The following is a 25,543-nucleotide window of genomic DNA, read 5'->3' as shown; positions in this document are numbered from 1 at the left end:
ATTGCTACCAAAAGGAGGTGGACCAGCTTTTTCATGGGTAGGCCAGTCCTACCTAGAGGCTTGTAGCAGTTTCTCATCCTTGTTTTCCAGCCAGTGTCCATCCCCGTCAGATGGACTCAGCCTCTATCTGGGAAGAGGCCCTGTGGGCTTTCCTTACAGAGGGCCATCTTGTGTTTACTCTTTAAACAAGTTGCCTGGTGCTAACTGGTGCCCAGGTGAGATGGACAGGGATCTCGAAGAGAAGTCCTGGGCAGGCTCCATAGCTACCCACAAGTGACTGGCCTTCCTCACCTCTTACCTCTCCCATGTCTTGGTGGGATGCAACAGGGGCTGACCTACTGGAAAAGAATCTTGTCGAGATCCAGAACCTGCGCCAGCGCCTGGAGGAGTCTATCTGCATCAATGATCGCCTGCAGAAGAGGCTGGAACATGTGCTCAGCAACACCGAACAAGGAAAAAGTAGGAAGGGTGGAAACTTCTGTCCACATCTAGAGCCTCAAAGAGCATTTAGGTTCACAGTTAAAAGGCACTCAACGTGCATGCAATAGCCTAGTCTTCCTTACAATTTTCCCAGAGAGGGAAACAGGACAGGCAATATTGTTCCCACTTTATAAATGAAAACACTAAGCATCTCGCCCCAGTGTGGGCTAGGGCTCATGCTCAGGGCTATCTGACATGATTGATGCCCACTCTTATAACTCCCTACACTACCTGGTGCAGTGCCAAGCTTGTGGGCTTGCATATGCCCACATCAGCAGAGGGAAGATCACATCCACTTTCCTGCCACTACCACGTGCCCTGGATGCCACCTGCCATTTCCCAGATGTGAGTGGCCCTTGGTTCCATACTTTCCATGTGATGCTGTCACTGGGATACCCCCTACGACATCACAGTAATAGCTAATTCATGAGAAAGACTATCCCAGAACTTCAGCCACTGCCCATGAGTGCGTGGCCAATTATAGTGTCACTCAGCTACATCACACCGTTGTGCTTGTGCATGAAGCCCCCAGGTTTTTGCTGGTTGCAGGAAAGCATATCTTTTTTTTTTTTTAAAGATTTTATTTATTTATTCATGAGAGACAGAGATTGAGGCAGAGACACAGGCAGAGGGAGAAGCAGGCTCCATGCAGGGAGCCCGACATAGGACTCGATTTTGGGTCTCCAGGATCACACCCTGGGCCAAAGACAGCGCTAAACCGCTGAGCCACCCGGGCTGCCCAGGAAAGCAGATTTTTGAGAGCATCTGTCTCCAGAATGTATGACTTGCTGGGTTTTTAAATTCCCTATGACAGTATCCACATCTGGTTTCCATGGGTAGAACCTGGAGTTGGGTACCTCAGCTCTACAACAAGGAAGGGGCTTTTGGGAAAGCAAAGTGGAATTTTCAGACTTACAGAGGGCAAAACCCCAACTTAGTCACTTCCATGTTCCTCCTTTCCACAGCAGTAGCCAGTTGTAGAAGCAAAGAGAAGAAGTGGAAAGTGCAAAAACTGCCCAGACCCACCATGGCCAAAACTGTAATAGTTATTCCCAATTTTGAAAAGGCTGCTGTTGCTTATAAGGTCCCATCTACACATCCCTAGGGGTGTAGGAGCAAATTATTCTGGGAAATTCACATTTCCTGTATTAGTCCATTGCTCCATCTTTGCAGATAATCAGGGAGTCACTGGCTGTGAACTGGATACTAGCTTGGGCTCTCTCCCTCCCCTAAGTATGAATGAGGAGGGAAGGGAACATCAGTTTCTGCTTGGAGCAGTCAGTGAAGAGAATCTCATGGTCTCTGTCTCTCCCTCCTCAGGCACCAGACAGTCCATTCCAGGTGTCTCCCTTGCAACCCCTCATTCATATGCTCAGAGTCACCCTTTGCGCTCTGCTCAAGACGTCTTGTGACATGATGTCTGGATGTCTAGAAGAATGGTCTCCAGAACTTTCCAGCCCTATCAAACAGCATTCTTGGCTGTGAACTTGGAGGTATCTTTAAATGAATGGATCAAATTAATAAATTCTTATTTAAAAACTGTTTACATGTATTGAATGCCTATAAAGAGGAAAATTTGTGAGGCAAGAATAAAACTCATAATGGCCAGAAATTCATAGAAAAGGTTAAAAGAAAAATGAATTTTCTCTATTAGCTATTTCTTTTTTTTTCTTTTGCAGAACATTTCTTTAATACAGCAATATATAAAGCAAATATAAATTTAAATATTTATGATCACAAATCATAAATACATTATTATGACTGCCTGTGTTATTCAGTTCGCTCAAGTTTGGGGGAATAGCTTATATGTAATTCTTGAAATGCACTCACTTCTTCATAAAAATATGAGCTTGAAATGCATGTACACATTTTTAAGAGTATATAAATTTTCACTCTCCTGACTTTATTCCCAGTCTTGGCATCTTCACATATCCTTGGTGAGTTACCCAAACTCAGGGCCTTTTGTTACTAAGAGAGCCATCAAGATTGTTTGCCAGTGGCAACATACTTAAAAATTAATGAATAATAACTGCTGGTCCCCAAGCTTTTTGACCTAATTACTTCTTCCTCTAGGGCAAATGAGCTTTCACTTGGGCATTCTATCAAACTCCTATAGACTGAATACCCTTCAAACACCTCCTTAAAACACTTTATTAAATAGCCATTTCCATTTTAATAGTAGAGTGAGAAAAAAAAATAGTAGAGTGAGGATTGTACCCCTCAATCTGAAAGTCTTCGGCCTTGAAGTCATCAATTGCCTCAACTTTTAGAAGCATTTTGAGCATTTTCAGCATCTCAACGTGATTTAGGTAAATATGTGCATCTCTCAAAGTACCTACAAAGTTACCTGGCTTCAGGCCTGTGATGTGTGCGGTCATGTAGGCGAGCAAGGCCTGTGTAGCTGGTAATGTTGAGGGGCACACCCAGGCCTATGTGACCTGTGGTACAACTGGCAGGACAGCTCATCATTCATAGAACTGGCATAGGTCATGGCAGGGACATAGGGCCTTAAGAGGAAGATCCTTTGGATTCCAACCACACAGGATGGTTCTTCTGTCATCAGGGTTGGTCTTGATGGTGTCAGTCACCTTTTGCAGTTGGTCTCCTCCTTGACCTGAGTAATCTGAAGCTGCGTAGGAAAAAAAGGCGGGAGAAGCCCAGGCAGCGTCTAGGCTGCTTCTTTGAATTTGCAATTCAATATGAATAATTCACCACAGACTTGACAAAAAGAGGACTTAAACCCCTATCTTTAGATTTACAGTCTAATGCTTTTATCAGCCATTTTACCTATGTTCATTAACCGGTGATTATTTTCCACTAACCACAAAGACATTGGTACTTTATATTTACTGTTTGGAGCATGAACCGGTATAGTAGGCACTGCCTTAAGCCTCCTAATTCGAGCCGAACTAGGTCAACCCAGTACCCTATTAGGAGATGACCAGATTTATAATGTAGTCGTAACTGCCCGTGCTTTCGTAATAGTTTTCTTTATGGTTATACCCATTATAATTGGGGGATTCGGAAATTGACTAGTTCCGCTAATAATTGGCGCCCCAGACATGGCATTCCCCCGAATAAATAACATGAGCTTCTGACTCCTTCCTCCATCCTTTCTTCTACTATTAGCATCTCTATGGTAGAAGCAGGTGCAGGAACGGGAGGAACCGTATACCCCCCACTGGCTGGCAATCTGGCCCATGCAGGAGCATCCGTTGACCTTACAATTTTCTCCTTACACTTAGCCGAGTCTCTTCTATTTAGGGGCAATTAATTTCATCACTACTATTATCAACATAAAACCCCCTGCAATATCCCAGTATCAAACTCCCCTGTTGTATGATCAGTACTAATTACAGCAGTTCTACTCTTACTATCCCTGCCTGTACTGGCTGCTGGAATTACAATACTTTTAACAGACCGGAATCTTAATACAACATTTTTTGATCCCGCTGGAGGAGGAGACCCTATCCTATATCAACACCTATTCTGATTCTTCGGGCATCCTGAAGTTTACATTCTTATCCTGCCCGGATTCGGAATATTTCTCACATTGTTACATATTATTCAGGGAAAAAAGAGCCCTTCGGCTACATAGGAATGGTTTGAGCAATGATATCTATTGGGTTCCTAGGCTTTATTGTATGGGCTCACCATATATTTACTGTAGGGATGGATGTAGACACACTAGCATATTTTACATCTGCTACTATAATTATTGCTATCCCAACAGGAGTTAAAGTATTTAGCTGATTAGCAACACTTCATGGAGGAAATATCAAATGATCTCCAGCTATACTATGGGCTCTAGGGTTTATATTCCTGTTCACAGTAGGTGGATTAACAGGCATTGTTTTAGCTAACTCATCCCTAGACATTGTTCTTCACGATACATATTATGTTGTAGCCCACTTCCACTATGTACTCTCAATAGGAGCAGTATTTGCTATTATAGGTGGATTTGCTCACTGATTCCCCTTATTTTCAGGGTATACTCTCAACGACACTTGAGCAAAAATTCACTTTACAATTATATTTGTAGGAGTCAATATAACGTTTCTTCCCTCAACATTTCCTAGGTTTATCTGGAATACCTCGTCGATACTCTGACTACCCAGATGCATATACTACCTGAAATACCGTCTCCTCTATAGGATCGTTTATCTCGCTTACAGCGGTGATGCTTATAATTTTTATGATCTGGGAAGCCTTTGCATCCAAACGAGAAGTTGCTATAGTAGAACTTACTACAACTAACATTGAGTGACTACATGGATGTCCCCCTCCATACCACACGTTCGAAGAACCTACATATGTGATCCAAAAATAAGAAAGGAAGGAATCGAACCCCCTAAAATTGGTTTCAAGCCAATGTCATAACCATTATGTCTTTCTCAATCAGGAGATATTAGTAAAACATTACATGACTTTGTCAAAGTTAAATTATAGGTGAAACCCCTATATATCTCTATGGCGTACCCATTTCAACTCGGATTACAGGACGCAACCTCCCCTATTATAGAGGAGCTACTTCATTTTCATGACCATACACTAATAATTGTATTTCTAATCAGCTCTTTAGTTCTCTACATTATTTCACTAATGCTCACTACTAAATTAACTCACACAAGCACAATAGACTCACAAGAAATAGAAACAGTATGAACCATTCTACCAGCCATTATCTTAATCCTAATCGCATTACCCTCTCTACAAATTCTTAATATAATAGAAGAAATTAATAATCCATCCTTAACTGTAAAAACAATAGGTCACCATTAATACTGAAGCTATGAATATACCGACTATGAAGACTTAAACTTTGACTCTTACATGATCCCTACACACGAACTAAAGCCAGGAGAGCTACAACTATTAGAAGTCGATAACCAAGTCATTCTCGCAATAGAAATGACTATCCAAATACTTATCTCTTCAGAAGACATACTACACTCATGAGCCGTGCCATCACTAGGCCTAAAAACTGATGCTATCCCAGGACGACTGAACCAAACTACCCTAATAGCCATAAGACCAGGGCTATATTACAGCCAATGCTCCGAAATCTGCGGATCTAACCACAGCTTTATGCCTATTGTTCTTGAAATAGTCCCCCTATCATACTTCGAAACCTGATCTGCCCTAATAGTATAATATAAACTAGTCTAACTCATTAAGAGCTATAAAGTGTTAACCTTTTAAGTTAAAGACTGAGAGTTTAAACCTCTCCTTAATGAAATGCCACAACTAGACACATCTACTTGATTTATCATAATTCTCTCCATAGTTTTAACTCTATTTATCTTATTCCAATTGAAGGTTTCAAAACACTACTACCCGGAAAACCCAGGACCAAAATCAATAAAGTCAATTAACCAACGCACAACTTGAGAAAATAAATGAACGAAAATCATTCGCCTCTTTCGCTGCCCCTCAATAATAGGACTCCCCATTGTAATACTGATTGTTATGTTCCCATCTATCTTATTTCCTTCCCTTTTTTTCTTTCTTCTCTGTATTCTGCCCCAAAACAACCTCCTGAAAATCTGACCTGGAGTTAGTTTCCTCCTTAGTGTCAAGTTTATGAAGCTGTGCTGTCACTGGTCTTCCATGTGTTCAGCAGCTGCATCTCATGGCCTCATTGAAAGCTGTTTTCAGGATCCCTGGGTGGCTCAGCAGTTTAGTGCCTGCCTTTGGCCCAGGGTGTGATCCTGGAGTCCCGGGATCGAGTCCCACGTCAGGCTCCCAGAATGGAGCCCGCTTCTCCCTCCTCCTGTGTCTCTGCCTCTCTCTCTCTCGCTCGCTCTATCATAAATAAATAAATCTTTAAAAAAAAAAGAAAAGAAAGAAAACTGTTTTCACCTGGAGGACTTTAGAAGATGCACTGGAGGGAAGTCAGTCCAGAAATAGATGCAAAGGGCAGGGTTTCAAGACCTAGAGCATCAGATGCTTTAGGTCCCCTTACTTCTGAGAGTCTGTTGCTCTTTCCCAGGGATAGCCAACAGAAACTTTAACTGGGCTTCAGGAGAAAGTATACATACAGGAGAGTTCCCTTGAAGGATAATGGACAACTGAAGACCAGCACCCAAGAGGAGATCCTCAAGAGGTTAACTCTCAACCAACATGAGTGCCAAGAAAATGGAAAGGTGAAGAGATGGGCTTCCAGCACTCTGGGCTGCCACAGGTTCAGTGACTTTTGAGGTCAGAGGGTACGATGACAGGGAGAAAACCACCTCAGGTGTACCTCAACTGCCTGTTAAATGGGTAACTGTGGATTCAGGGAAAGGAAAGCAATGGAGGCAACAAGAAACAGAAGAATGAATTAATGAGAGAGGATTGCTTTGGGAAACACATCCCATGTCAAATTTGGAACCAGATCACAATACTGCTTAGTCATACTATTACAATGACCAGGTCCCATGCTATTTTGAAGAAGTCAAGGATGAGACCAGTCCACCAGCCTGAATCAGAGTCTGCCCCGCCCCCCACCACATATCCAGGGGACCATAAACTATTTATTGCTTTGCAACCTGCTTCTTTAGCTCATCATAACACTCTTGAAATTCATCCTTGTTGTTATATGTATCAGTCATTAGTCTCTTTTTGAGGCTAAGTACTATTTATTATACGAATATCCCACAATTGGCCCATACTCCTGTTTGTGTCCTCCCACTTTCTATCTCCACCCTCAACAGGCCCCTCACTTGTCTTGTCATCTTAGGCTCTGTGTACCATCCCATTGTCATTCTTTTTTACTTTGCCTTTGTTTGTTTTTTTTAAAGACTCTTTTTTTAAAAAAGATTTTATTTTATTTATTCATGAGAGACACACAGAGAGAGTCAGAGACACAGGCAGAGGGGGAAGCAGGCTCCTCACATGGAGCCCAATGTGGGACTTGATCCTGAGACCGGGATCACGCCCTGAGCCGAAGGCAGATGCTCAACTGCTGAGCCACCCAGGCGTCCAACTTTGCCTTTGTTTTTTGTTTTGTTTTTTTAAGATTTATTTATTTATTCATGAGAGACACAGAGAGAGAGAGAGGCAGAGACACAGGCAGAGGGAGAAGCAGGCTCCCTGCAGGGAGCCCACGCTCTGGGCCAAAGGCAGATGCCAAACCACGGAGCAAAGTTGGCTGCCCCAACTTTGTCTTTGTTATGTCAAGTTTTCAGTATAGCAAAATGCTGAGGTATTGAGACATCAATACTATCCATGTAATAAGCACTTGCCTGGAATAAAATATAAAACTGAATAAACCTGCACTGAAACCAGAGATGGAGCTGCCAGGCTGCAGCATCTGGGTCACTCTGTTCCAACAGGAGTCCCAGACCTCTCAGGAAGGACCTCCAGCCTGACCCTTGGGGGCCTGACCCTGTTGACACTTGAGGGGCACAGGTCCTCAAGCAGCTTTGGTGCTGGTCAATTTTAAAAGATTTGGGACCATCCAGCTCTGATGCCAATGTTCAGTCCTAAACAACTGAGAGCTGCAGTTCTGGTCTTAGATTTTTGTAATACTTTCCACTTCCTCAATCCATTTTTTTTTCCTCAAGCCATTTTTAAACACACACACAAAGGTATGAAAGGGGAGCTAGCTATGATTTAGCCTTGGATAAAGGGAATCCATGTGCCTGATTTATAAAAATGCACCGAGGGACACCTGGGTAGTTCAGTCAGTCAAAGGTCTGCCTTTGGCTCAGGTCATGATCCCAGGGTCCTGGGATCAGACCACACATGGAGCCCCACATCAGGCCTCACACCAGCCTCATCCAGCCCTGCATGAGGCTCCCTGATCAGCAGGAAGTCTGTTTCTCCCACTCCCTCTGCCTAGGCTCCACTTGCTTATGCTCTCTCTCTGTCAAATAAATAAAATCTTTTCAAAAGATGCACAGCGAGAAGGTAAAACAGTAATTACTAAGACAGCCATGGCCCTAAGGGAGAGAATGATCTGTCAGAAGGCAGAGCATTACCTCTGTGCTATAGTAGGAAAAATAGAAGGCACATCCAAGGAAAGGGTGAGATTAAGAAATTTAGGTTCTCAATTTTGGCTGTACCTTACATTCACCTGAAGACCTTTAAAAATGGTTATCAAAACTTATTAGAAATTCAGACTTACTTGATCTGGGCTATATTAGGAAAAATAAAAGGCACATCCAAGGAAAAAAAGTACAACAGCTTAGGCTTTTCATGATATTCTTAGAATATTCCTACAGTGTAATGAGATACAAAGTCCCTTTGAAGAATACTGATCTCCAGGTAAAAATCTGGTAGTCGTGGCTTAGCTAATTCTTTAGCCAATTCTTTTTTGCTTTCTCTGATGGTTCCTTTCTCTCCTAAACCTCATCAAAAGAACACAAGACTTCTGTGAAGCCTTGTTCCTTGTCCCCACAAAGGTGGCCCATCAGCCTCTGATGACTGTTGGCTCCCTCATGATTGGAGCCTTTCATCTGTCTCCCACCAGATGGTTGTGTGTCCTTAGCTACTCCCTCAGCCTTCTTGAACCGCTGTCCCCTATTCCATGAATGATGGAACAGGACTTATTTGATCTCTGAAGGCCCACTAGCTTTTACATTCTTGAGCTCTTCGCTGACCTCTCTCCCTTCTCTTTAAATGGAAAGGCAAATCCAGTTAGGTGTGTTCACTGTAAAATTTGACAGGCTGTTTGTACATTTGCATACTCAAGGTTAAACACCTCTCTCCTGAAAAAGGGAGAAGGCCATCATCACTCCCTTTAGAAAAGAAAGATCTGGAGAGTAAACTGGCAGCTAAGGAAGAAGTGGTAGGGGTTTGGCCATCCAATTGATAGAAGCCTTGAGCAAGGATATCACCAAGTCCTGGTGGTGAGCACTGAGTCCTGCAACAAGGAGGGAGCTTACCCTTTGCTTCAATAGTGTTGCTTTCCCATCCCACCACTTGGCCTGTCTTCTACAGACTCTCACTATGTTCTTAGTCTTTAGGACTGCATGGCTCCCACTCCAGCCATCGGTAGGATAGACTAAAAGACTCTTGTTTAGGTTTCTTCTATTTTCTGTCTGCAGATCAAACCTCAGTGGATGTTGCCATACACTCTAGTCCTATGAATTCAAACTTCCAGAAACCAAGCAACAAACACAGTCTTGCTCTCTGAAGCATCAAGACGTATGAGTCTGATAGTCTCTCAACCTTTAGAGCTACCTATCTCATGAGCAGAATCTGGGCCTCCTCATCTCCACAAACCTACAGGGTGACCCAGAAAAAGTAATCACAGCTATGTACTGCTGGGGTTGGTGGAAAGTTAGGAAACAATTTTCCACTTCTGTATTATCATCAGCAAATATTAAGCAAAATGCATTTAGTCTGCATACATAATTTGTGATCCTGCTCTTTAATGAGATTCAGGTAAACTTGGACTGGCTACAGCACAAGCTTTTTATTTTAACTCCTGTCCTCCAATGATCAACTGAAAGTAAAGAAAACCCTGCCCCCATGAATGAATCAGGTAGTCCCAAATGGGCCTGCTACCTTGATCCCCTCAGAAATTAATATAACAACACTACTGTGTGGTGTTGGTCTGCTGGCTAGATGGTGGGAAAATTGGCATAGGGTCAATGAACACTGCTTTCAGCCTTCACCTGACCCTGGGGTTGCTCAGGTAGATCATTGCCAAGATGGGCTTTGACTAGACCATAATCAAGGAAGACTTCAAAGAATGGTGGGGACATATCAAAATACCATAGAAGACAGCTAGAAGGGGCTTCCAATGGAAAATCATACCATCTTCATCAGATGATATTTAGTAGAACAGTCACAGTGGCACAGTGGGTTAAGGTAAAAAAATAGAATCTACAGGGGCACGTGGATGGCTCAGCTAAGCATCTACTCTTGATTTAGGCTCAGGTCATGATCTCAGGGTCATGAGATCGAGCCCCATGCTAGGCTCTGTGCTCAATGCAGAGTCTGCTTGAGATTCTCTCCTTTTCCCTCTGCCCCTCCCCCCACTCTCTCTAAATTAATTAATTAAAATTGTAAATTAAAATCTACATGAGAGCCCATCAGTAATACAAAGGATAAATTGTGGTATATTCCAATAGTGGATACTACAGAGCAATGACAAATGGATTAATTGTGCTTGTCATTTGGAGCAGAGTGCTGAAGGTATGTATCTGAATGACTACAACCAAACTGAAGATGGAGGAGGAGAGGTCAGAGGAGGAGATGAGGAACATCTTAGGCCACTCCACCTGAGGCCTGACTACATCTAAGCTGCTCCAGAGCACATGGACTCTGGAGGAGGAGTGCTAGAGAGAGATTATCAGTCCACCGCAGGCAGAGTCCCAACAGTGAATATGGTAAAGGGGACACGGCTGGTCTAATCTCAGAAACTAGTTCCTTTAGTTTGTTGTAAATCCAAGATGTCAGGGACACTTTGAGCACTCAGTGGTGAGAAATAAAGGAGTCACATATGGGCCCACTTTACAGCAGAGGAAGTTGAGGTTACAAAGACAATGGTGGCAGGGCTGAGAATAAATGAAGGCCTCCTGAACCCAAGGGAGAAGGATGACAACTCACATCTCCAAAAGTCAGCTCCATGGGTGCAGCGAGAAGGCCAGTCCTACAATCAGGCTTCAGGATAGTGAGATTGTGTCAGCAAACCAGGGAGCTTCTGTCTTCCCTATTGTCCCTGTAGCCTGGGGGAGCATCTGTGGGGAAAGGAAGAAAGCAAGAGATGCTTGTTTAGAAGCTGCCCAGAAACCCCCCTGAAGGGGGTAACTCCTCTGCACTTACTTCCAGAAGCAGCTGTGGGCCAAGACAGAAGATGGCAGAACAGAGCTGAACCATAGTATCCAGCAGGAGGCTGCACACAACAGACATAACAAGAAAGTCAGTGCCAGACCCAGATCCTGGGCTTCCCAGGTCAGGAAGGAATATTGCTCTTTCAGTTCTGATGGTCTCATGTGGGCCTTGACAGCAGAAAATACCATCTGGATCTGAAAAGAGATGAGATTTTATACAAAAGCTTCCTATCCCCTGCTCCAACTCCCTTCCTCTCTCTCTTTTCTTCCCTGATTCATCTTCTGTTCTCACACTCCTGTTCTTTGCTCTCTTCTGCCAGCCTTTTACCTTTTTACCCTTTGTAGCTACAATTTTAGGAGAATTTGCATACCAGACCAAAAAATGGTAAGTTCTTCTCCCTGTCTCTTAAATGAAACACCAAGAGGAAGATGGAATCCTTGGAATCCTTGATGGGCTGGCTGGGAACTGGTAGTGTCTGGGACCTACCTGGTGAGAAGTGCCCATGAAGCAGCCCCAAGGGGACCTGTGTGCCATCACAACAAGGCTATTTCTCCGTGGAAGCTCCTAAGGATGGGGGCTGGGCAAGGGTGGGGATGGGAGTTTGACCAACCACTGGCCCCAAAGCTAGGATGTGAGCACTTATAGAGCAGCAGATGAGTGCCAAGCAATGGTTATTGGAGGCTCAATGTGCAAACAAAGCTTTCACCTTTGGAGGAGGGGGAGCCCACCTTCAGCAGTGCCTCCAGAGCCTGAACAAGACCTCTCACAGAGCTGAGCTAGAGACCTCAAAGGAGGGACTTTGCCAAACTGGTGCTGGTGCCAGTCCCTCAGGCCCTCTAAAGAGGGCACATTTGCCATTGGAACTCAGAGCAGGACGCATAGGGCTGCTGATGCTAATATCTAGGAAGGGGCACACTAAAAACTGTCCTGGGAATAGGAGAAAAACTAGAATCTGGGGCCACCTATAACTACCAGAAACAGCTGACAAGGTAAAGAACCATTGCTGAAGTGATGTAGGAAAGGAACAGTAGGGATCCCTGGGTGGCGCAGCGGTTTGGCACCTGCCTTTGGCCCGGGACGCGATCCTGGAGACCCGGGATCGAATCCCACGTCGGGCTCCCTGCATGGAGCCTGCTTCTTTCTCTGCCTCTCTGCCTCTCTCTGTGTGACTATCATGAATAAATAAATAAAATCTTAAAAAAAAAAAAAAAAGGAAAGGAACAGTAGGGGCACGTGGTTGGCTCTATTGGTTAAGCATCTACCTTCTGCTCAGGACATGATCTCCGGGTCCTGGGAGGAGCCCTGAATTGGGCTCCCTGCTCAGTGGAGTCTGCTTCTTCATCTCCCTCTGCTCCTCCCCACCTGCTCATGTTCTCTCTTCTCTTTCAAGTAAAATAAATTAAAAAAAAGAAAAAAGAAAAGGAACAGTGAGCAAATAGGAAGTAAAGCAAATCCCCCTTCTCATCTTCCTGCCCTCTAGTGCCCCTGAAAGCACACTCTGATGGGAATGAGCTGGTTTGCAGGTACTCAGGAAATCAGTGTTTGGAGCTGACAGACCAACGCATCTCACATCTTCAACACAGACTCTCCTTTCTTCCCAGAGGTCTTTTCTCTTGGGAAGAGCCATAGGTAGTACCTGGTCCTTCCTTAAATTCCTGCGTGAACATCACTTCGCACATTTGAAAAGATTTTTTTTAAGTTCTCCTAACTGAAGTCTGTTGCCTTAAATACTACTTCTGCCTCTGTGAACAGATCTCTCTGTTCCATTTCCTCTGATTTCAGTGACAACCTTGAGTAAGAGAGGGACCTGAAGGATGAGTAGAAGCCCATTCTAGGACAGAGGCGTTCGGGATGTGGCCTGGTTACTAATGGCTGTTGTTGCTACTGGACAGGAGTGACTCCAGCTTAAGTGAACAAGAGATAGTGTATCAGGGATCCAAACTCTGAAGACTTTGGTCTAAATACCTTGCTAATGCAAGCACCACTCTTTGGCTCACAGTCTTAGGCAAATTGATTCATAAATATCACTTCATTATGAGGGGCCTCAACCGAGCTAATAGTTGGCAATATTATTTGTAATCAAACATTAAATACAAATGTTAAACTACTCCGCATGACTGCTGATCATCCACTATATTATTTTTATAATCAAGAGAAATATTTCTTTATGTATTTGAATTCGGTTAGCCAGGATCCCTGGGTGGCTCAGTGGTTTGGCACCTGCGTTTGGCCCAGGGCATGATCCTGGAGTCCCGGAATCGAGTCCCGCGTGGGGCTCCCTGCATGGAGCCTGCTTCTCTCTCTGCCTGTGTCGCTGCCTCTGTGTGTGTGTGTGTCTCTCATGAATAAATAAATAAAATCTTTAAAAAAATGAATTCAGTTAGCCAATATAAAATACATTCTTAGTTTCAGATATAGTGTTCAATGATTTATCAATTGCTTATAGAAAAGTATTTCTAATATATTATCAAAAACATTATTTCAGAAAAAAAAAAACATTATTTCAGGAAACCTGGGTGGCTTAGTGATTGAGCATCTGCCTTCAGCTCACAGCATGGATCCAGGATCGAGTCCCACATCAGGCTCCTTTTGAAGAGCCTGCTTCTCCCTCTGCCTGTGTCTCTGCCTGTCTCTCTGCCTCTCCCTCTGTGTCTCTCATGAATAAACTAATTAAAAAACAACAACAACATTATTTGGACGTCTGGGTGGCTCAGTGGTTTAGCATCTGCCTTCAGCTCAGGGCATGATCCTGGGGTCCTGGAATCGAATCCCACACCAGGCTCCCTGCAAGGCTCCCGCTTCTCCCTCTGCTTAGGTCTCTGCCTCTCTGTTTGTGTCTCTTATGAATAAACCAAAAAAAATCTAAAAAAAAGAATTATGTGCCACTTAAAAAAATTAGAACTATATTCTCTCATTTTGAAAATGGGAGAGTTTGAAAAGATGGAATTGGTGTATTTCCAGTATTCTAGTGGATTAAATAAAAAGAATAAATTAAAAATCTGGATCTACTCTAAGTTGATAGAATTCAATGGCATGTATACAAAGAGTACTTTAAAAATTGGCAGTCATCATTAAATTTAGAGATTATCTTCTGGGCAGGGAGATGTTCCTTAGTATTTAGAGATAGATAGTCTGGGTGCACTTCCCTGTTGCACCTTCAATACCTAAGCACTTGAACAAATAAATGATTTGGTCTCCCTAATCTTCAGCATCTTTTCTGGTCAACTATGTTTAATAATAACCCTTCCTCTAAAGTTAGGAGATTTGGGGGGTGCCTGGGTGGCTTAGTCGGTTGAGTGCTCAACTCTTGGTTTCAGCTTATGTTATGATCTGAGGGTGCTGAGATCAAGCCCCATGTCAATCTCTGGGATGAGTGGAGTGTCTGCTTGAGGACTCTCTCTCTCAAATAAATAATAAATAAAAGCCCTCTGCCCCTTCCCTCTGCTCAAGCTCTTTCTCTCTCTCTCTCTCAAATAAATAAATAAGTCTTTGTAAAAAAGTTAGTGGGAGATTTAAATGAGTTAATGTTTGAACTAGGCTTAGCATAGTACCTGGTATACAATTGCTCACTAAATCTGTTACTGTGATTATTCTTATTGTCATTGTTAATAACTCATTACTAAGTGACATCATGTAAGCACGGGGTTTTAACTAGGACTTGATAGTTTTTAAAATAAAGGACTCGATTAGAATGTCTTTTTCCAACATAATGGCAGGTCCCATAGTCACTGGAGAAGAGAGCTCAGAAATGTGTTTGAGACATTTCACAATGCAATAGCACTGTATAACTAGATGTAGAGCAGAGTAGAGTAAGACAAAACTTTCAAGAGTGATTTCCCCTTGTCTTTCTTCCTGCACTTTTTCATAGACATTTTGCTGTACATGTGGAGGTGCCTGGGATCAAACATGTAGTACCAGCAACCTAGCAGCAGAACCATAGAGATAGATACTCCAAGGCATCCTCCTTAGCCTCATGCTTCAACCTCAGTTAGAATGGAGAGACAAGGTGGGTCAGATAAGTCCCTCACCTACCACACTTGAGAATCCCTTGACAGTCTGCCGCAACACCACTAAACGCCACTGCACATGCAGGTTATGGATTACCCACCAAATACCTAAGGGCCGGATTTGACCATGATCTATAGAAAGGTCACTCACATTCATGGGCCATATGGCATTGCATATGCCATATTCATCCATGGCTTTATGGCAACCTCTAGCAAACCAGCCCTCTCATGTTCAGTATATTGGTGACCTGAATGAAAGAATAAAGAAAATCATCAGATGTGCAAATCATCATCAAAATGGGTATCTAGGGGATCCCTGGGTGGCTCAGTGGTTTAGCATCTGCCTTGGGCTCAGGGAGTGATCCTGGAGTCCTGGGATCAAGTCCCGCATCAGGCTCCCTGCATGGAGCCTGCTTCTCCCTCTGCCTGTGTCTCTGCCTTTCTCTCTCTCTCTCTGTGTCTCTCATGAATAAATTAATAAAATCTTTTTTAAAAATGGGTGTCCACTGCTATATTCAAGGAGATTAATTGTAAACTGACCTTATGCAGCCAGAATGAAATGAAAAACCAACAAGTATAAGAATAATATTCATACAAAAACAAAAGCATCCTACAGTCAGAGGAGGTAGTGAGAGTGAGGCATTAGGAGGTCAAAATTGGCCTCAATTTAATCCAAGATCTATAAAGAACTTATTAAACTCAACAGCAAAGAAACAAACAATCCAATCATGAAATGGGCAAGAGACATGAACAGAAATCTCACCAAAGAAGACATACACATGGCCAACAAGCACATGAGAAAATGCTCTGCATCACATGCCATCAGGAAAATACAAATCCAAACCACAATGAGATACCACCTCACACCAGTGAGAATGTTGAAAATTAACAAAACAGGAAACAACAAATGTTGGAGAAGATGTGGTGAAAGGGGAACCCTCTTGCACTGTTGGTGGTAATGTGAACTGGCACAGCCACTCTGGAAAACTGTGTGGAGGTTCCTCAGAGAGTTAAAAATAGAAATGCCCTATGACCCAGCAATTGCACTGCTGGGGATTTACCCCAAAGATTCAGATGCAATGAAACGCCGGGACACCTGCACCCCGATGTTTTTAGCAGCAATATCCACAATAGCAAACTGTGGAAGGAGCCTTGGTGTCTGTCAAAAGATGAATGGACAAAGAAGATGTGGTCTATACATACAATGGAATATTACTCAGTCATTAGAAATGACAAATACCCACCATTTGCTTCAATGTGGATGGAACTGGAGGGTATTATGCTGAGTGAAGTAAGGCAGTTGGAAAAGGACAAACATTATATGGTCTCATTCATTTGGGGAATATAAAAAATAGCAAAAGGAAATAAAGGGGAAAGGAGAGAAAAATGAGTGGGAAATATCAGTAAGGGTGACAAAACATGAGAGACTCCTAACTCTGGGACCCGAAAAAGGGGTAGTGGAAAGGGAGGTGGGTGGGGGAATGGGGTGACTGGGTGACGGGCATTGAGGGGGGCACTTGATGGGATGAGCACTGGGTGTTATGCTATATGTTGGCAAATTGAACTCCAATAAAAAAATACACAAAATTAAATTAAATTAAATTAAGCAATAAAAAAAAAAAAAAAGAGATTGGCCCTGAACACCCACATACAACTTCTTTGGTCCTCCATCAGTTGCATATGATGCCCTTCATTTCCAGAACAAAAGTGTACCAGGGGATCTTTTATTTATTTTTAGATTTATATCTTTTTTTTTTTTAGATTTAAGTCTTAATATGTACTTTACTTTTTTTTCTAATTTTTTCCCATCTTTATTAAGGAATAATTGAAAAATTATTGAAAAACATAACTGCATATATTTTTTTAAAGATTTATTTATTCATGATAGACATAGAGAGAGAGAGGCAGAGACACAGGAAGAGGGATAAGCAGGCCCATGCCCAGGAGCCTGATGTGGGACTCGATCCCGGGACTCCAGGATCGCGCCCTGGGCCAAAGGCAGACGCGAAACTGCTGAGCCACCCAGGGATCCCCCATAACTGCATATATTTAAAATGTACAATATGATGATGAAATGATTACCAAGATCTAGGTTAATTAACATATCCATCACCTCATAATTAACTCTTTTCCTGTGTGTGTGCTGGGAACACTCAAGATGTACTCTCAGCAACTTTCAAGTATATAATGCTGTATTATTAATTATAGTCACCATGCCATACATTAGATGCTCAGAACTTATATATCTTATAGCTAAAGGTTTATACACTTAACCTATATCTCCCCATTTCTTCCTCCTCTCAACCCCTGGCAACCACTATCCTATTCTGTTTCTATGAAATTGGCTTTTTTTTTTTTTTTTAGATTTCATATAGAAGTGATACCATACATTATTTGTCTTTCTCTGGCTTATTTCACTTAGCATAAATGCCCTCTAGGGTCATCTATGTGGTTGCAAATGGCAGAATTTTATTCTTTTTTATGGCTAAATAATATTCCTGTAGGTGTGTGTGTGTGTGTGTGTGTGTGTATCACATTTTACTTACTCATTCATCCATTGGAGGGCATTAGATTGTTTCTATGTCTTGGCTATTGTGAATAAATAATGCTGCAATAAACATGGGAATGTAAAGCAAAACAAAACAAAACAAAATTGGCCTCAATTTAAATGAAACATCAATATATTTTACTGTAAGGAAAAGGAAAATGGTATTGGTGTATATTGAGAAGAATATCAAAAGTTGGGGGGGGAACCCTCCTACTGAATTAATTAATCATACCTCAGTAGCATTTATGTTTTAGTTACTTTTTTTTTTTAAGAATGAACATTTGAAAATTGGAAAGGGTGCAAGGAAGAAGAAATATCTAAAATTCTTTTATGTTTTTATATGAGAAAGAGCCATAAAGCCTATTTTAATTAAAAAGGAATGAGGAATGACTTTATGATGGTCCTTGATAAAGGTGTGTTTGCAGCAGGAGGGGGGGGAAGAATATGTATTCCTTGATATTGTACTTGTATATAGAGGATTGAACAAGCAGCAGTAGAAAACCTAAGGTTTAAACAAAAACAAAACAAAAAAAACCCTAAGGTTTTTAGGTTGGTTGGCAGTTTTTGGCAGAAAGGTATCAAAAGTCTGCAAATGGCTGCTAAAATAGACGATGCGGGATGCCTGGGTGGCTCAGTGGTTTAGCGCCGCCTTCAGCCCAGGGCTTGATCCTGGAGATCCGGGACGGACTCCCACGTTGGGCTCCCTGCGTGGAGCCTGCTTCTCCCTCTGCCTGTGTCTCTGCCTCTCTCTCTGTCTCTCATGAATAAATAAAATTAAAAATAATAATAATAAAATAAAATAGACAATGCCCAGAGTGTAAACTTTTAGAGCAGGTTGCTTTGGGCGTTAGTTTGGCTAGACAACCAAGGGGCAGAGAGCCTCTCTGGGTAGGAAGCTCTCCTTATATTCTATTTGTATGCTTGTAACTCCAGACAGTTAACTGGCAATTTTATTGGAGTTTGGACTACAAGCAAGGCCTCAGGCTATAAGCTCCGGCATATTGAGCCTCCCTCTCTGTGCAAGCACTCTCAGTTGTCCTGGGTACTAATGAAGCTTCTGATTGCAGATAAGATTCTCAAGACTATCTCAACAGTAAATATTCTCCTCCCCACCAACTAAAGCATCATTTGTTTCCATCTTCATTTAATCCACATTTTTCTTTCTTCTCACACTCCTCTGGATGGTCCTCCTCCTCCTCTCTCTTTTCATGGCAGCATCCTCTCCATAATTAGTTGATATGTTTTCCCCATGTTAAAAGATCTGATTTTGACCATGCCATTGTTCAATCCTCCCTGAGGGGCTGCCCTTATGGTCTCATGCTCCTCTGGGATCCTCTTTTTTGACCTTAGATCAGTCATGATTTCTTTCAGCTCCCTGAGGTGGCTTAGCAGAAAGCCTAGAACAATGGAGATCCAAACTATTCTCTGTCTTCTCTTTCACCAAGAGGAGAAGACAATAACAGGATACTTCATGAAGAAATGATCCACACGAGAGCTGTGATCACCCAGCAGTTAGAGCAGAGGGAGAAAAGGGGGAGCAGAAGGAGCCAAACACATGCCCTGGGGAAACAGTGTTTTTCTTTGTTTGCCAAATCAGTTGAGACATTCTTTCCCAGGGATACATACCATTGAAAGACCACCCTGAACAAAGGACTTGCAGGCTTCCACTGACTCACTCTTATTACAATTAGGGCCTTGGGGGTTCTTCATTTCAAGTTGTTTGCCTAATGGTGGGGCTTTTCCTTTGGACGAAAATCTCCTGGGGAATTTGTTTGAAATGTGGTTTCTTGGCTGTATCCCAGCTATTTCTTAAAATTCAAGTATAATTAGTTAATACAGTGTCATATTAGTTTCAGGTGTACAATATAATGACCTTGGCCAATGAAAAAAAAAATCTTCCATAGTATTTTCCACATGGCAGCATCAGCTCACATTCCCACCAACAACCCTTGTGTAAGGGGTTCCTTTTTCTCCACATCCTCACTTGCCAACACTTATTTCTAGTGTTTTTTATTCTAGCTATTCTGACAGGTGTGAAGTGATATCTCATTGTGGTTTTGATTTGCATTTCCCTGATGATGAGTAATATTGAGCATCTTTTCATGTATCTATTGGCCATCTGTATGTCTTCTTTGGAAAAATGACTATTCATGTCCTCTGCCCATTTTTTAATTGGGTTATTTGTTTTTTTTGTTGTTGAGCTGTACAAGTTCTTTATATATTGTGGATATTAAGCCCCTTATTGGATACATCATTTGCAAATATCTTTTCCCATTCAGTAGATTCTCTTTTTGTTTTGTTGATGATTTCCTTGACTGCACAAAAGCTTTTTATTTTGATGTAGTCCCAATAGTTTAATTTTTTGCTTCCCTTGCCAAAGGAAACATATCCAGAAAAATGTTTCTACAACTCATGCCAAAGAGGTCACTGCCTATGTTTTCTTCTAGGAATTTTATGATTTGAGGTCTCACATTTGGGTCTTTAATCCATTTTGAGGTTATGTTTTTGTGTAGGGCATAGTGGTCCAGTTTCATTCTTTGCATGTAGCTATCCAATTTTCCCAACACCCTTTATTAAAGACACTTTTTTTCCATATATATTCTTGCTTCCTTTGTTATAGATTACTTGACTATAAAAGCATGAGGTTAGGGGTGCCTGAGTGGCTCAGTTTGTTAAGCATCTGACTCTTTTTTTTTTTTTTAGATTCTGTTTATTTATTTGAGAGAGACACAGAGAGAGCATAAGCAGGGGGAGGAGCGGAAGGAGAGAAAAGCTGACTCAGGGCTCAATCCCAAGACTCTAGGATCATGATCTAAACCGAAGGCAGACAAACAACTGAGCCACCCAGACACCCCTAGGCATATGATTCTTGATCTCAGCTCAGGTCTTAATCTCTGGGTCACGAGTTCAAACACTGCACTGGGCTCCACACTGGGCATGGAACCTACTTAACAACAACAACAAAAAAGCATGAGTCTATTTCTGGACTCTTTATTCTGTTTTATTAATCTATGTATCTATTTTTGTTCCAGTGCCACACTGTTTTGGTTACCACAACTTTGTAGTATATCTTGAAATTCGGGATTGCAATACCTCCAGTTTTGTTCTTTTTCAAGATTGCTTTGGCTATTCAGGGTATTTTGTGGTTCCATACAAATTTTAGAATTATTTATTCTAGTTCTGTGAAAAATGTTGTTGCTATTTTGATAGGGATTGCATTATATACAGATTAATGCATCTGTATATTGTTTTGGGTAGTATGGACATTTAAACAATATTTATTCTCCCAATCCATGAGCATGGAATATTTTCCCATTTGTTTATGTAATCTTCAATTCCTTTCATCAACATTTTATAGTTTTTGGTGTTTAGGTCTTACACCTCCATGGTTAAGTTTATTCCTAGGTATTTTATTCTTTTTGGTGCAATTGTAAATGGACTTGTTTTCTTAATTTCTCTTTCTGCTACTTCATTATTAGTGTGTAGAAATGCAACAGGTTTTCTGTATATTAATTTTGTATTCTGCAACTTTACTGAGTTCCATTAGTTTTATGGTAGAGTCCTTAGGGTTTTCTATATGTAGTATGATGTCATCGCAAATAGTGAAAATTGTACTTCTTCCTGACCAGTTTGGATGCCTTTTATGTCTTTTTCTTGTCTGACTGCTGTAGCTAAGACTTCCAGTACTGTGTTGAATAAAAATGGTGAGAGTGGACACCCTTGTCTTATTCCTGATCTTAGAGGAAAAACTCTGTTTTTTACCACTGAGCATGATGTTAGCTGTGGATTTTTCATATATTCCTCAGATATTTCTAAGAAGCACATCAATGACTATGATGCCGGGATTGGGAGCTTTTTCTACTGATGTTAATTTGAACATCCAGAAACTCTCCTGGTTAATGCTTCCTTCTGTATTTTATATGTAAGCAGAATAGACTGAAAGAGGATAGTGTAATCATCCACTAAAGCATATGTAATATGTGATGAAGCTGGTATTGAAATCTTGGACTGCTTTATGGGGTGCCTGGCTGGCTAAGTAGATAGAGCATGTAACATCCTAATCTTAGGGTTGTGAGTGCAAGCCTCATGTTGGATATAGAGCTTACTTTAACAATAATAATACCTAGTGATGCCTGGGTGGCTCAGTGGTTGAGCCTCTGCCTTTGGCTCAGGTTGTGATCCTGGGGTCCTGGGATAGAGTTCCGCATTGGGCTCCCCACAGGGAGCCTACTTCTACCTTTGCCTATGTCTCTGCCTTCTCTCTCTGTCTCTCATGAATAAATAAATAAAATCTTAAAAAAATAATAATAGCTAAATAAATATATCAAGTCTTGGACGCTTTTCCTAAGGCCATGCTTTTATTTCTTCAGTATAAACCCAGGATAGGATTTGTTTGGAAATATGATTGGGATTGGACAACATCAGTAAAAGTTAGTTATTCCTGGTAACTGTTATTTATCCATTCCACAGATACTTACTGAATGTTTTAACTGGCAGTTTCCTGTGGAGGCAATGGGGATATGGACAGAGTGCCTATTCTCAGGAAGATGATCTTCTGGAGCAGCAGCCCGATGTCTTATAGATAAACACATCAATACACTTTAATTATGGCTGTGATAAATTTTACTTAATACTTGTGTTCCTTGATCCCATTGTGTCAGCCACAATTGAAAATTGACTGAGTATAAATAATAGGACTATAGAATTATGATAAAAGAATTGTCCGGGATGCCTGGGTGGCTCAGTGGTTGAACGTCTGCCTTCAGCTCACGTTGTGATCCCGGGGTCCTGGGATCAAGCCCCACCTGCATCAGGCTCCCCACAGGAAGCTTACTTCTTTCTCTGCCTATGTCTCTGCCTCTCTCTCTGTGTGTCTCATGAATAAGTAAATAAAATCTTTAAAAGAAGAAAAAAAAATTGTCCTAGGATGGGCTTTTTGTTTTAACAGTGGAAATACCTATGTTTCATCCAAGGTCCCCTGAAATTTAGATGTGGATTCCTTGGGGGTGTGTTATTGTGCTTTGGACAGAGAGGCTTGAGGCCAAGGTTTTTGTGGTGACTCTCCTGCCATCTAGTAGTGAGGGAACTTGAGAAAATCTCTTCTTCTCTGGGCCTATTTCCTTATCAGTAAAATACAGCTATTATTTTAGCTCTTCAAGGTCTTTTCCAACTCTGTTTTATCTGAGTCCAAGAGGCACCAAAAAGTGTAATAAATATGCCCTGGAAATGCCAGGTGGGGCTTGACTGTGGCCCCTATTGGGTGTGTTTTCTCTAAGAACTTGAGCTGAACCAATGCCCTGAGAGCCCAGAGCTAAGAGAGCAAGTGGAAGAAAGTCAGCAAGTTTGGGGGATGAAAATTATCCAAAGAAAATCAAGATAATAGCAGAGGATGTGGTAGCCATTCTTACCATTAAGAATAAAAATGTTCTTCAGGCTAGGTTCAAAAAAAATCAAGGGACACTGAGGAATGCCTATAGCATCATCATACTCCTCAAAGAGCATCCTGAGTGCAACAGTAAGAACTAGGAAAGAAACTTACCCCACAATGAACTTGTTGTAAAGGAAAAATCCCTGGTTTGTCTCCTTTAGTCTCAGTATTATGATACTACTTCACTTCTGACTCCAGCTATGTGAATTTTCCACACATCAAGTAATTCTGCAATACCAGTTGGGTGTCCTACAATTTAACTCAATTCTGACACTGTCTACTTGAAGATAGTGTCAGATCCCACAGGCTAAGGGTTCAGTCCCATTGGATTGCCTCCCTCCCTTTCAGATGCCAATCACCAGTTCAGGTCATTACCCATGCTTCCCACCACCTATAAACCAGAGGTTCCCAGAACCCCTTACTTGGGTTCAACTAGTTTGCTAGAGTGTCTCACAGAACTCAGGAAAAAGTTTACTTACTAGGTTACAGGTTTATTACTAAAAAATATATATAGGTGCACCTGGGTGGCTCAATGGTTGAGCATCTTGCCTTTGGTTCAGGTCATGATTCTGGTGTCAAGTCCTGCATCAGGCTCCCCACAGGGAGCCTGCTTCTCCCTCTGCCTCTCTCTGCCTCTCTCTGTGTGTCTCTCACAAATAAATGAAATCTTTAAAGAATAGATAGATAGATAGATAGATAGATAGATAATCTATATATATATAAAACTCAGAAACAACCAGATGGAAGAGATGCATAGAGCAAGGTATGTGGAAAGGGGTGCAGTGCTTCCATAACCTCTCTGGACTCACCACTCTCCCAGCACTTCCATGTGTTCACCACCCTGGAAGCTCGCTGAACCCTGTAGGTCAGAGATTTTTGATGGAGGCTTCCTTACTTAGGCATGATTGCCTAAATCATTGGCTATTGGTGATTGATTCAACCTCCAGTCACTCTCTCCTCCCCAGAGGTCAGAAGGTGGGATGGAAAGTGCCAATCTTCCAAGCACTTAGTTCAGTAACCAGCCCTCTTCCTTAAGGATTTTCCAAAAGAACCTGCATTAACACAAACTCCGGTGAAGGATGCCTAGGTGGCTCAGTCGTTAAATGTCTGCCTTTGGCTCTGGTCAGAATCCCAGGATCCTGGAATTGAGCCCTGTATGGGGATCCCCACTCAATGGGGAGTCTGCTTCTCCCTCTTCCTCTGCCCCTTCCCAGCTCATGCTGTCTCAGGAGCTCTCCTTCTCTTAAATAAATAAAATATTTTATTAAAAAAACAAACAGAAACTCAGGTGTGGTTGAAAGAAGCTTGTTACGAATAACAAAGAACACTTTCAGAAACTTAGAAGCATTGGGTTAATTCCTCAATAACTACAAACTAGCAAAACTCAACCAAGATGAAATAGACAATCTAAAAATCCTGTGAAGATCAAAGAATTTCACTTCTAATTAAATAACTCCCAATCAACAAATCTTCAGGCCCAGATGGTTTTACTGGAAACGTCTATGAAATATTTAAAGAAGTAACATTGATTTTACACAATCTAATCTGGAATACACAAGAGAAAGGAACACTTTCCACCTCATTTTATGAGGCTGATATTATCCTGATACCTAAACCAGGCAAAGATATTACAAAAGAAAACTGCAAACCAATAGCCCTAATGAACTTAAATGCAAAAACATTAGCAGATTGAATCATCAGTAAAATATTAGCAGATTGAATCCAGCAATGTATAAAAAGAATTATACATCATGACAAAGTGGGAATTATTCCGAGTGTGCAAGGTTGGTTCAACACTAAAAAATTAATTGATATAATTTGTGGTATCTCTCTTTCAATCAGATGGGGGGCCCCAAGTGTGGGGCAAAGATCAGGTGGAAGCCAGTGGCAAGGGTGGTAAAAGGATTCGCCCAAGGCAGAACACAAAGGAGACAGAAATTGATTGAATATACCGCCAGCAGAGGAGAGGCTGTCTGCCACAAGGCAGGGGTTGGAGCTGTTTTTAAAGAAGGAAGATGAGGAGGTATGATGATATATGCACTTTTCTCTTTTTTAGCAACCATGCCTAGTTGTAAGTGGGCCATTGGTTGGTTAGGGCCTAAGGATGTCGTGAGGTAGGTCACCTGATAGGCCTGTCTGTGTTCAGCCAGGGGCTTGCTGTGGGCTCTTTTGCCATGACCAGGTTTCCATTGCTCAAGACTATTGTCTAAATTATGTCTCTACATAATTCACTGTATCCACTGTCTAAAGAAGACACAACATGCTATCATACCAACTGACACAGAAAAAGTATTCAACAAAATCCAATAGCCA

General features: G+C 41.8%; 2 protein-coding genes and 1 pseudogene across 2 annotated transcripts in view; 1 reads left to right on the top strand and 2 right to left on the bottom strand.

The window, feature by feature from the left end:
* The window catches only part of LOC112664045 (translation initiation factor IF-2), a 42,371-nt gene extending 37,489 nt beyond the window's left edge, over nucleotides 1–4,882 (top strand). The window contains exons 9-10 of the mRNA XM_025453208.3: nucleotides 328–459; nucleotides 1,801–4,882. Of these exons, the coding sequence (XP_025308993.3) occupies nucleotides 328–459; nucleotides 1,801–1,892 (224 nt within the window). The 3' untranslated portion in view covers nucleotides 1,893–4,882. The remainder of the gene's footprint in view (nucleotides 1–327; nucleotides 460–1,800) is intronic.
* On the bottom strand, nucleotides 2,634–3,313 carry LOC125752731 (thymidylate synthase-like; annotated as a pseudogene).
* Nucleotides 2,971–25,543, bottom strand: part of LOC125752798 (translation initiation factor IF-2-like) — a 31,491-nt gene continuing 8,918 nt past the window's right edge. The window contains exons 3-5 of the mRNA XM_049095866.1: nucleotides 11,239–11,308; nucleotides 11,023–11,153; nucleotides 2,971–3,109 (exon numbers count right to left, since the gene is read on the bottom strand). Of these exons, the coding sequence (XP_048951823.1) occupies nucleotides 11,126–11,153; nucleotides 11,239–11,308 (98 nt within the window). The 3' untranslated portion in view covers nucleotides 2,971–3,109; nucleotides 11,023–11,125. The remainder of the gene's footprint in view (nucleotides 3,110–11,022; nucleotides 11,154–11,238; nucleotides 11,309–25,543) is intronic.

Source organism: Canis lupus, chromosome 17, assembly GCF_003254725.2.
Source record: "Canis lupus dingo isolate Sandy chromosome 17, ASM325472v2, whole genome shotgun sequence".
NCBI lineage: Eukaryota > Metazoa > Chordata > Mammalia > Carnivora > Canidae > Canis > Canis lupus.
Note: the sequence above shows the minus strand (reverse complement) of the source record. Positions and strands in the feature narration are given on the sequence as shown.